The 12,627-nt window shown below is 36.7% G+C and overlaps 2 protein-coding genes across 13 annotated transcripts in view; one reads left to right on the forward strand and one right to left on the reverse strand.

Annotated features, from left to right (window-relative positions):
• Positions 1-12,627, forward strand: part of SCEL (sciellin) — a 732,032-nt gene that overhangs the window by 263,081 nt on the left and 456,324 nt on the right. The window lies entirely within an intron of this gene.
• Positions 1-12,627, reverse strand: part of MYCBP2 (MYC binding protein 2) — a 254,870-nt gene that overhangs the window by 83,855 nt on the left and 158,388 nt on the right. For all 12 annotated transcript variants that reach the window (XM_081815062.1, XM_081815063.1, XM_081815067.1 and 9 more), the window contains 5 exons: positions 8,838-8,893; positions 5,924-6,039; positions 2,721-2,818; positions 1,910-2,026; positions 279-419 (listed from right to left, as the gene is read on the reverse strand). In XM_081815062.1, coding sequence (XP_081671188.1) covers positions 279-419; positions 1,910-2,026; positions 2,721-2,818; positions 5,924-6,039; positions 8,838-8,893 — 528 coding nt within the window. The remainder of the gene's footprint in view (positions 1-278; positions 420-1,909; positions 2,027-2,720; positions 2,819-5,923; positions 6,040-8,837; positions 8,894-12,627) is intronic.

The following is a 12,627-nucleotide window of genomic DNA, read 5'->3' on the forward strand; positions in this document are numbered from 1 at the left end:
AGATTCTCCACCTCTTTGAAAGGAATTCCATAGGCCTAGTTTTATTTTACTCTCTCCTGCCTGTGATGGATCATAATACGTACTGAAGTCCTTAGTCTTGCCAAACTCCACCTTCATTACACAGAAGAATTAAGAATTAAGAATTCAAGCACTTTATTTATAAAGTAGAAGTTATTTAGTTGTGGTTTACCTCAGAACTGAAAAGCCTTAATTAAAGAAAGCCCTGTAGTGAGGATAGAGTGTACCTATTATGCTTTTTAAAACCACCTTTTACTTACGTCAACTGGGACCAGAAGACTCTTGCCAAGATGCTGATTAAAGGACAGGCACCAGGCTTCAGTGTAACCATTCATGTTAGGAACATACTTCTTTATTGTCTCATCATTCAGTCTCAGCCATACCCCATCATCATTGTGGATCTACGGAAATAAGCAATGAAAACAAACCATGCCCACCTGTAAGTCCTATGAGGCTAGCAAGGGCTAAAAGGCTACAGAGCAGGCAAACGATGGTGGACATGAAGATTAAGCATCTAGCTTTTGCAGGAGGTAAGTAAAAGAAAAACTTTAAGGAAAAAGCAGCAAAGAATGACAAGCAATGTGGTAATTCACAAGGTAAGACAGTAAAAACAATGTCACTTAGGAGTAAAAGCACAGCGAAATCACACATTAAGAGAGTTTAAACATAAAATGTTTGTTTCTTAAAAGAACATAAATTCTTCCCTCCCCTCAATTTAGATTTCAATAATCAGAAGTTACTTAGTTGTATTAATAGAAAAATATGCTGTCCAAATAGGTGTTTTAAACACATTTAAAAACAATACTTAAAATATTTAAGAAAAACTGTACCCATTTTTTTTTCTGATTTTTTTTTAAATTTTATTATGTTATGTTAGTCACCATACATCACTGGTTTTTGATGTGGTGATCCACAATCCATTGTTTTCGTACAAAACCCAGTGCTCCATTCAATACGTGACCTCCTTAATACCCAGTGACCTCCTTAATACCCATCACCGGGCTAACTAATCCCCCCTCCCCCTCCCCTCTAAAACCCTGTTTGTTTCTCAGAGTCCATAGTCTCTCATGGTTCACTCTCCCTCCATTCCCCCGCCTCCTCATTTTTCTCTTCTCCTAATGTCCTCCATGCTATTCCTTATGTTCCACAAATACGTGAAACCATATGATAATTGACTTTCTCTGCTTGACTTATTTCACTTAGCATAATCTCCTCCAGTCCCATCCATGTTGATGTAAAAGTTTGGTATTCATCTTTTCTGATGGCTGAGTAATATTCCATTGTATATTTGGACCACATCTTCTTTATCCATTCATCTGTTGAAGGGCATCTTGGCTCTTTCCACAGTTTGGCTATTGCGGACATTGCTGCTATGAACATTGGGGTGCATATGGCCCTTCAACCCATTTTCAGTATTTGTACAGGTTCTGTTTCTTTTGTTTGTTTGTTTTGTTTTTTAAAGATTTTATTCATTGATTTGAGAGACAGAATGAACAGTGGGGAGTGGAAGAGGGAGAGGGACAAGCAGACTCCCCACTGAGCTGGGAGCCCAATGCGGGGGGCTTGATTCCAGTACCCCGAGGTTATGACCTGAGCCGAAGGCAGACACTCAATGGACTGAGCCACCCAGGCGCCCCCAGGTTCTAGTTGTTAATTAAGTTTCTTTCAGGTTAAAAATATAATTTCATTTGTTTTAAAATATAATTTTACTTTTTTGTTGATAAAATAAAATGTTTGAAACTCAGTGAACACATCCCACAAAACAATTTTCCAAACACTATCCAAACCAATTAAAACATACTAGCAGAAAATTTAGTAACCTTATTATCATGCAAACAATGCAAAAACTTTCAGTCCAAAATTTATTACCAAGTGTTTCTTTACAAATTACCTCATCAATGAAAGTGATGGTTCCATTGACTTTTACTATGCCTATCTGCTCACTTTGAAGGGAAGGGTGGCTACGGATACGGAGTCCTGCACTGTCCTTGGCCACAAATTTTCGAACCTGGGAAAGGCAAAGACAGACAGCTGAGATGGAAAACCATAGCACAGAGATCTTCTAAATAACAAGAAAATTAAACAGATTTGGGAGTATTATAATTCTGAGAAAGTTCCCAAAATTATTTGCAGTTGGTTTCCCTGTGCAAGTAACATTGGTTTATTTATAACAACAGAATTTTACAAGTATTAAATGTACATATTTATAATTTCCTTTCTAAACTTTGAAGACATATGATAAAAAGGAGAAAAGACCCATTTTTTTTCATTTTAGAAAGGTATGATACAAATTCTATTACCAATATTTCCTTTTTAATAGTTTACCAAAATCCCTATATTTACTTTCTAGATGTTAGGAAATTATTTTTTCTTTTAACAGTACAGGATACTTTCCTTGCAAACTTTATGTACTTAATTTCAGTAAAATTTTTGTTAATTGTAAATTTTCAATAACAGAAGTACACAAGGCCTATAAATTACTACAGCATTATACAAAGAAGCCTAAAAGTACAGGTTCTACAATTTAGAAATGATTAGAATTACCACAAAATACTCTTCAAATTTATTTTGGGATATTTAGAATTCAAATACTGAAATCAACTAACTAAAATATTAGATGTTCGATGACCACCTTGGAACATCAGTGAATAAAATTAATAAATCTCTGACCAATTTAGATTCTTATTTCATTCTATCCTAACCTTATTTGGTTGAGGTTCAGTCTTTGGTTTGACCAACTGAGTTCCTGGTGGTATCATCCCTTTTGGTGGGTCTTTTACTTTAACTTCTAGGCCAGCATCTGTAAGAAAAGGAAGGGAACTGTAACATTTAAGAATACAAGGGGGAAGGATCGTTAAACCTAACCTTATGTACATTCACAGAGTATTTTAAACAAATAAAATGAATATTTAAATTCTATCTTTTTAAGGTGATTAATATTTAAAAGCTAAAACACAGACTCCTAACTATAGAGAACACACTGATGATTACCAGAGGGGAGGTGGGTGTGGGGATGGGTTAAACAGGTGATGGGGATTAAGGAGTACACTTGTGATGAGCACTGGGTGATGTATGGAAGTGCTGAATCACCATATTGTACACCTGAAACTAATATTACACTATATGTTAACTAACTGGAATTTAAATAAAAACAAGAGCAAAAATCAAAACTATAATAAAACCTTATGTCTATCAGAATGGCTAAAATTAACAACACAAGAAACAACAGGTGTTGGTGAGGATGTGGAGAAAGGGGAACCCTCTTGCCCTGTAGGTGGGAATACAAACTGGTGCAGCCACTCTGGAAAACAGTATGGTGGTTCCTCAAGAAGTTAAAAATAGAGCTACCCTATGATCTAGCAATTACACTACTAGGTATTTACCCAAAAAATACAAAAATACTAATTCAAAGGGATACATGCACCCCAATGTTTACGGCAGCATTGTTTGTTTTGTTGATAAAGAAAATAAAATGTTTGGAACTCAATGAACACATCCCACAAAACAATTTTCCAAACACTATCCAAACCAATTGAAACATACTAGCAGAAAATTTTGTTTATGGCAGCATTATCTACAATAGCCAAATTATGGAAACAGCACAAGTGTCCATTGACAGATGAATGGATAAAGAGGTGGTGTATATGTACAATGGAATATTACTCAGCCATCAAAAAGAACGAAATCCTGCCATTTGCAATAACATGGATGGAGCTCGAGTATATTATGCTAAGCAAAATAAGTCAGAGAAAGAAAAATACCATATGATTTCACTCATATGTGGAATTTAAGAAACAAAACAAACAAAAGCTAAACAAAAGAGAGAGAGGCAAACCAAGAAACAAGAGTGCACACTGATGGTTACCATAGGGGAGGTGGGTGGGTGAGGGGACTAAGGAGTGCACTTGTTGTGATGAGCACTGAGTGGTGTATGGAAGTGCTGACCCACTATATTGTACACCTGAAACTAATATTACACTGTGTTAACTAACTGGAATTTAAATTAAAACTTAAAAAAAAAAGAGAGAAATATTTGAAAAATGGCCTTAGGATTCCAAATGAGTGTCTCAGAGGTTCAAGGAAAAGAGAAGGGGTCCCTATTCCCTATCTATGAAATGATACTGAAAAAATATATAAAGAAGACAAGAAACCCTTGTGAAGTTAAATGTTAGCTCACATCAGATCGCTGCGCCAGCTCACTGCTTCAGGTTATAACATGAGTGACACCAATCACCATTCTAGCCAGCAGGCAGCACAGCATGGTCGTTAAAAGCTGGGGGAGGGGGGATTCTCATGTTACTGTCTTGGTTGTTCCCCTATCTGCTGCTTTTGTCTGTCTCTCAGTACCTCAATGTTTTTATCTATAAAATGAGAATGAGAGTAGCACCTACCTGGCTGAGCTATTGTGAGAATGAGATGATTTAAAATATAAGGTGTGCATAAGACAATGTAGACATAATTAAGTGCTCAATAAATATCAGCTATTAATAGCATCGTTATTCTAATGATTTATTATCTGTCCTTGCCTAGGGTCAAGCAAGGTCCCAGCCTACTGACAGTTTGGTCACCTTGGAAAAAGTTAAATTTGAAAGGTAGGAAAGAAAATGATTTTAAGTAAATATGAATCATTTCCTTCAGTTTCATTTCAAAAAACAAATATAAGTGGATTTTTCTTATCTACCTTGTATCAGTTTTCTTCAGCCCATTATTAGTGAAAATTAAGCCATTCTTGACTACCTCCACTTTGAATTCTTATAATTTGTACTTCTCATGTATCACTACTTACATTCTACTTCATGTGATTTTGTTTGCCCATTTTATCACGCAGTCATCAGTAACTGTTAACACTTGAGGAAATGTCTTACCTAGAACAATGTTTTGCTCAGAACCAACTAAAGTTTGCTGAACTAAAGGCTTTATAGATATGTTGAAATAAAGGAGAGTGCAGCAAAGACTGAGGATAAAAGTCTCTGGAATAGGGGAATCTGATATATCTGATTATATACAGTTACATTAATGCATATTCTATACCGTTACATAAACATAAAGTGCCTCTTTACCTTCACTGTAAAAACAAACTACTTAAACCAGAGTTCTTCAAAGGGTATTTTGGTGGAATGTTAATCAGTATTGCTTTTATCTCTACCTTCACTCCCTCTTCCCTACAGCAAAAGGTCTCAGGATAAGGGTTAAACAAAGTTAGACAAGATTCTTAATTTCAGGGCTTTTAGAATCCCTTCTATGTTAATGTGAATTGTATGAATGTCTAAGGTGAGAGTTTTAGGTTTTCCAAATCTACCTCATCAAAGAAGCCCTTTCTCTTGAAAAGCATCAGGAATTAGTGTTACAAGGAATTTATATTGATAAACACTTACTAAAGCTTTCTTGTTCTATTGTTGTCTCTTACATGAATAGTAAAGGAAAAGATTAACACCCAAAGGAAAAGCAATATACTTTTCAGAGTTAGTGGTGGATAAAGAAAATTCATTCATTCAATAGGTATTTATTGAGCAGCCATTATGTGCCAGGCACTGATCTAGATACAAGGATGAATGAGATGGTCTCTGCTCTATGCAAGGAAAGGCAGACAGACCATGAGGGGGAGATGAGGATGTACATGGTTATAAATTTAGCAACAGAGAGGAGATCATACTTGACCAGTCACATTAGAGAATGGAGGGAAGGAGTCATGAGCGCTATAATGATACCATAAATTATTACAAAATTTTGAGATGTTATGAATGCACTAATTAAGTAATCACTGTAAAGGAGGAAATGAAGACCCAAATAAGTAATTAAACCTGTCCATGTGTCTACAATATAAGTTAAGGAGAAAACTAGAACAGAAAGACAATTCTGATCCTGGTTGTTTGCACTAAGTAACTCATAACTTAAAAAAGAATACCTATTTCAATGCCATCGATGGTCACATGAATAGTGTAGAGTCCAATAGCCCCTGGAGTCCAATTTGCACAATAAGTGCCATCATTATTGACACGGATCAGCATATTCTCACTGGGTCTGAAAAGAAATAAGATGGATATTGGAAAATTTACTTTTGGTTAAACAGCTGACAACATCATTAAGATAATTTCTAACTGTATTATTACAATGGATGGCAATCCTATTGTCCTGCCACAGTATGTGTTCTTACCCTCCAAAATGACAATTTCATGTTTTTTTTCTTCTCCTCAAACCTCCATCACCCTTCTTCTGCACTCTCAGAGGATCATGATCTCACCACTTTTTTTCAGTGAGAAACAGAATTAGATACAAACCCAAAGTTGCAATGAGATTAATAAACCTACTTTCCATTTCTCTACCTTCTATCCTGTTATAATGAAAGAAGTGCCTTGGCACTCATTTAAAGCAAGCCCCCTCATTTGTGCTGTGAATCTCATTCCCTCAACACATCCATGCTGTAATTACCTTGCTCGCTCTCATGCATCATCAATTTCTCCCACTTTACTGAATCATCTCTATTTCCATCTCATTTCTATATAAACAAACTTCAGAATCTCCTAACTTAAACACTCCTTGATGTGTCATAAGACCACCTCTAATAAGGTCTCATGTCCCCTTTCCCATTTATATCAAAACTTTAATCTAAAGAATGGTCTACAATCACCCTCTCCCATTTCTTCTTTCCCAGTTCTCTTCCACAACTTATCCTAGTTAGGCCTATGTTCCCAGCACTTCACTGCAATTGCTTCTGTCGGTCACCAATGACCCCATATTCAATGGTCATTCCTTCATCCTCAGCAATCTCTCAGTAGCATTTGATAACAACTCCTACTTTCTTGAAATAACTTCTTTTTGCTTCTGCAACATTCTCCTAGTTTTTGTCTTAACTCACTGGCCACTGTTTTTTAGTGTTTTGTTGGTTCTCCTTCTTCTGACCACCCCTTAATTTATGGACATTCCACAGGGTCTGGGTCTAGTTCTTTTTTCTTTCAATAGCATCTCTCTAGTTGATCATTTATCCATTCCTCAGTTTTAAATACCGTCTCTATGTAGATGACTCCAAATTTTATTTCTCCCCTGTATTTCAAACTGAAATATCCCCACTTAGATAACCAGGAGACATCTTGGCATCTTAACTTTAACATATCCAAAGGAGAACTCTTATTTCTCACCCCAGCACCCAACAAAACAGAACAAAAAAACACCCGCTCATTTCTCAGACTTTTTGACCCTCATAGAAATCATGATATTCTACATCAGAGGTCAGTAACATTTTCAGTAAGGATATTTTAGTCTACTGTTCCAAACAGTCTCTGTCACACTACTTAACTACTCTACCACTGTGGGGCGAAAAGTAGCCAACGACAATACTTAGCTAATGAGTAAGGCTATGTTCTAACATAATTTTCTTTACAAAAACGGGCCTGATATGGTCTGCAGGTCGAAGTTGGCTAACCCCCATATTACTATACTGCTCTCTGATCTCATCATCAACCATTTTCCTTGCTCACTACTCTCCTGCACCACTCTCTTTTGGTTCCTCAAAGACATCAAGCTCCATCCACCCTAGAACAAACTTTTTTTCTCTGCCTAGAACGAACTTCCTCCAAATCTTAACACAGCCAACTACCATCCAGCTTTCCAATTAGAAAACACCTCCTCACACAGGCCTCTCCTGTCACCCAATACTTTGGTGGCCTGTCCTATCCCCATCACTCTCTATCAAAAAAACCCTTAATTATTCCTATTTTGTTTACTTATTTATAGTTTGTTTCTCCACAGGAATGTAAATGTCATAAGAACCACTACCTTGTCTATTCTGTCATAAAAGTATCCCAGAGCCTGTATCAGTGTCTTTCACACAGCAAATGCTTAATAGTATTGCTGAATAAATAATGCATTTACTTAGATGAGACTATTTTAATTAGGTTTAAAATGCCTAAGTATATGAAAAACTATTTACTGGCAAATGGCCGTTTTTTCTTATTTAACATGTTGTAAATGTATAGAGTTCATATTTATTTTATGAAAATCATGTGCTTCCACTGTATGGACATTTTGTAACTAAAATTAAGCCTGAGACAGAATGTTAATTCCCTATTTCTAGATAAAGATACATTCTCAAAACTTGGCTGTTTTTATAGAAAACTTTCTACATTGTGCATTAAAACTCTATTTTGAATACATGTCAGAATAAAGTCACAGTAACCTGTTAATTTCTAATAAATCATGTGATATGTGATATAACAAAATGTGTAAGAATTTTTTTTAGGTCCACTTTGGAGTTTTTTCTAAATTTTATGGAGGTAGTAGCCTCTCCAAGGTACAATCCATCCAATAATTTTTTCAAGGCTTCCAAAAGCACTTCTCCTAACAAGGAAATAAAATAGTAAGTCAAAAAATCAGCTCAAATCTGGAGTTAAAACTACTCAAAGGCTGAAAAATTAAGACCTCAGAACTAAAAATACAAGTACAACATGTACTGAAATTGCTCTGTAACTCATTAGGTAAAGGAGAGAAGGGAAAAAAAACCCTGGAAAAACAAACTAAACAACTCTGAAGAAGCCAATATATATCTTTTTAGATACTAATTATCCTTTCTCTAGTACCTTAGTATTATATAATATATTGGCAGTATTGCAACTGAATATAATATATTCTATCTTTGCAACTGAATATAATATATTCTATCTGTAAATCTACGCATTATAAAATCTGTGGTAAATCTCTACTGGAACGTAAGAAATGCTATAAAATATCTACTTATGGAAAATAAAGTTGGAATGCAGGGTGATGTTGGTTGCAAGCAGTTGACAATACATGTCTTGGCTATGTGTTGCAAAAATGATCCTTACCTTTTAGGAGTTGGTGATGCAAAACGCAGTTCTTCAAATGAGTAATTTTCATAAACCTTTAAGAAGAGACCAGTAAGAATCCAGTAAAGTAAGAAATTCCATCAAGACCAGTAACTCATTAGAAACATTCCTAAGGCAGTGATAAGACATCAATAAATGGTGCTGAGACAACTGGTTCTCCATATAGGAGTAAAAGAAAAACTCAATTACCTGCATCATACCCTCTACAAAAATAAATTCTAGGTGTGTTAAAGACCCAAATGTAACAAACCAACCATCAACAAATTTAGAGGGAAAAAAAAAATCTTTTGAGTACATTAAAATTTTAGATTTTTCCCAAAGACATTATAAATAAAGGGCAAGGATAAGCCTTCACCTGGGAGAAGAGGATTTGCAATTCACATAACCAAAACAGGATATGAATCCATTATATAAAGATTGCTACAACTGGACCTGGAGAACAATCTGTTTCTTAATACAAGGAACAAAAAAGTCTGGAAAAAATTATGGTGAAATGTAAAGACAAAAATGGACTGTAGGTCCCTGAAACTAGTTTCATTATTCCTAATATTTTTGTATTCTTGCAACATTGCCAAACTGATCGCTATCTTTCAAAGTTCAGGTAAAGTTCTCCAACTGCTCATTCACTTCTAACTTCTACTCTGCTTAGAGTAAAGAGAGGCACACCCATACCACTCAGAAGCCTCGTTCCTTTCTCCCACTTTTCTATTTTCATGAATGTGATTTAGAAGAGATCTAGCTGCCTTTACCTACTAAAAGTCACAAATGAGAAATACGCTGCTTAAGGTTAGGTCTAGCAGAAAACCCAGGGTTCCAGATTCCTAGCACAATGTGTTTTCCACTCCACCATTTTCCCTCAAAATACATACTGCATTTACTAATGAAAGAATAGATCATATCTCATTTTCCCATCCTCCACAATATTTGGCTGACTGCTGAGTAGCACAGAATAGGTGTGAATGGCTGATACAAGAAAATCCCTTTCCTGGAACATACATTGATATCTCAGAGACACTGTGGGAATGGTATTCTGTAAATGCTCTAACCCTAGGCTACTCAGAATAGTCTTGAAAAACTGCATCCAGTTCTGGTAACCAGATTTTCAAAAGAAATTACACAAATTGAAGCATGTTCATAGGAAACTGAAAGAATGATTAGGGAGGTAAGGGGACCAAAAAGTAAATCCTTAAATAAAAATGGAAATGAATGAGAATGTTTATCTTCAAATTCTTTAAGTCAGTGGATGAGTCATCCAAAACTCCAGCTTTTCAGTTCCCTCAATTCTTCAACCTCAACAAACTTAACTTCAACTCACACCAAAAGTCATAGACCTGTGACATTCTGCAGAATTGTTCTTTCTCGGAATCACAACGAAAGGGCCTACTCACAGTCTTCTGCCTCAGTGACTCCTACTGTATCTATTTTTAGATTACTAGTCCTTTTCTTCCCAATTCCCTCTCTCTGGATCTTCATCTATCATCCTGTCCAAACCAAGTAAGTTCCACTGTCCTTTCTTTAAGCACCATCTGCTGAACTCCCTTTTCACACTACTCATCTGTGGAGCTATCTGGCAAAACTTCAACGCTGAATCAATCCAAATGATTACCTTACCCATGTTCGTACGACACACACTGCAATGTTAATAATACAGGATCTCCAATTTCATCTGATTCTTCAAGGATGGGTGATAACTCTTTTCTCATCAGTTCTCTTTCATTCTCCGTAATGAATATTTCTTTTTCCCCCTTTGTTTTAAAATCTCGACCCTGACATTCATCGCTCCTAATCCAACTTAAAACGTGTAATTACTGGGGCGCCTGGGTGGCTCAGTCATTAAGCGTCTGCCTTCAGCTCAGGTCATGATCCCAGGGTCCTGGGATCAAGCCCCACATTGGGCTCCCTGCTCGGTGGGAAGCCTGCTTCTCCCTCTCCCACTCCCCCTGCTTGTGTTCCCTCTCTTGCTGTGTCTTTCTCTCTGTCAAATAAATAAATAAAATCTTAAAACAAAACAAAACAAAACCCCGTATAATTACTATCATAATAAACAATTCTTTTGGCTGCACAACTTACAAATTAACAAGCATCTGTATTAATTACTTTCTTTTCCCTCTCCTGTAGGGTGAAAGAGGTGATACTCCTACTTAAGGCCCATCCCTCCCTTATAAAGAGTCTGGAGCTCTAGACTCTATTTTCATCTCTCAGACTATCTTCCTGGTTTCCTTCCTCTGGACTGTCTCCTCATCAGTATTAAAACATCTAAGTCCTGGGACGCCTGGGTGGCTCAGTCGGTTAAGCATCTGCTTTGGGCTCAAGTCATGATGCCAGGGTCCCGGGATCGAGTCCCGCATCGGGCTCCCTGCTCGGCGGGAAGCCTGCTTCTCCCTCTGCCGCTCCCCCTACTCGTGCTCGCTCTCTCTCTCAGATGAACGGATAAAATCTTTAAAAAAAAAAAAAAACAAAAAAACAAAAACATCTAAGTCCTTCTCTATTCATCCCAAACTTTAAAGCCTTCAGTCAATTCCATTTCTGCTGTTTCTTCTTAGAACCAAATATCTTGAAAGACTTAATCTACTCATTTTGTCTTTATTTTCACTTCTGCTCCATCTATAAATTCTTCCAACCTACGATGCCTTTAAAACTGCTACTGCCAAGATCACTGATGAACTCATTGTTGCTAGATCCTTCTGCAGCATAACTTTGTTAACCCCTCCCAAACTGCTCTTTCCTTTCCTTTCAAGACATGCTGTAAGGAAGTCGGCAGGAAAATCAACTATGGAGTCAGACTTCCTGCCACTTGTGTGGCCTTGAACAAGTTACTTAACCTCTCTCTGTGCTTTAGTTTCCACGTACATAAAATGGGAATAAAAACAGTAATTTATAGGGCTGTTGTGAGGATTACGTGAGTTACCGTACGTTAAGTGGGGGAAAAGTGGCAAAAAGTAAATGCTCGTCCTAGCTTAATGTCTTACCTCTTTGGCTAATATTCTTATCAATGTTTCTTTTTTTCTTTCCTTTCTTTCTTTTCTCTTACCTTTTTATTTTGTAAATCAATGTTTCTCAAAATGTAGGTTTTGAATTTGAATCATCACTCTGTATATTTGCAAATTCTTGAACCTCTCTCCAGACGCACTGAATCTCAATCTTCGGATTATTGGAAAATCTCCTTTTTAAATAAGTGCTCCAGATGATTTTGATGTAGACAAAAGTTTGAGAATCACCAATATTGGTGTTTCTCAGGATTCTGCCCTGGAACTTCTCCCTTCACTCAAAATGTAAGATAGATATCATTTGCTTCCATGATATCATGAGTAATCCAGTGCTAATTGTTCTCAAATTCTTTTCTTGAGGTAAGATCTGTGATCACTTCAGGTTTGTACAACAAACTTCCTTTTATATATCTTCACATGGATATTTCAGAGATACCTAAAATTCATCACACCCAAAAATATTATCTTCCTCAACCAAAACCTGCTCTTCCTCCAATATCAATCTTACTACTTAAGGTCAAACTGTGAATTTCACCTTTTAATTCTTACCTCTTTCTCTTTATCCTCTTCAGCCACCAAGTCCTACTGATACTAAATATCTTCTGAATCTATTCTCATTAGTTCAAGGGATTAGCACATCTCACCACATTAAGTCAACAGTCTCCTAAAGGGACTTAAACCTAACCATGCCTCGGGGCGCCTGGGTGGCTCAGTCGGTTGAGCGACTGCCTTCGGCTCAGGTCATGATCCCGGAGTCCTGGGATCGAGCCCCACATCGGGTT

Source organism: Leptonychotes weddellii, chromosome 3, assembly GCF_054177405.1.
Source record: "Leptonychotes weddellii isolate Sample4059 chromosome 3, ASM5417740v2, whole genome shotgun sequence".
Classification (NCBI taxonomy): Eukaryota; Metazoa; Chordata; class Mammalia; order Carnivora; family Phocidae; genus Leptonychotes; species Leptonychotes weddellii.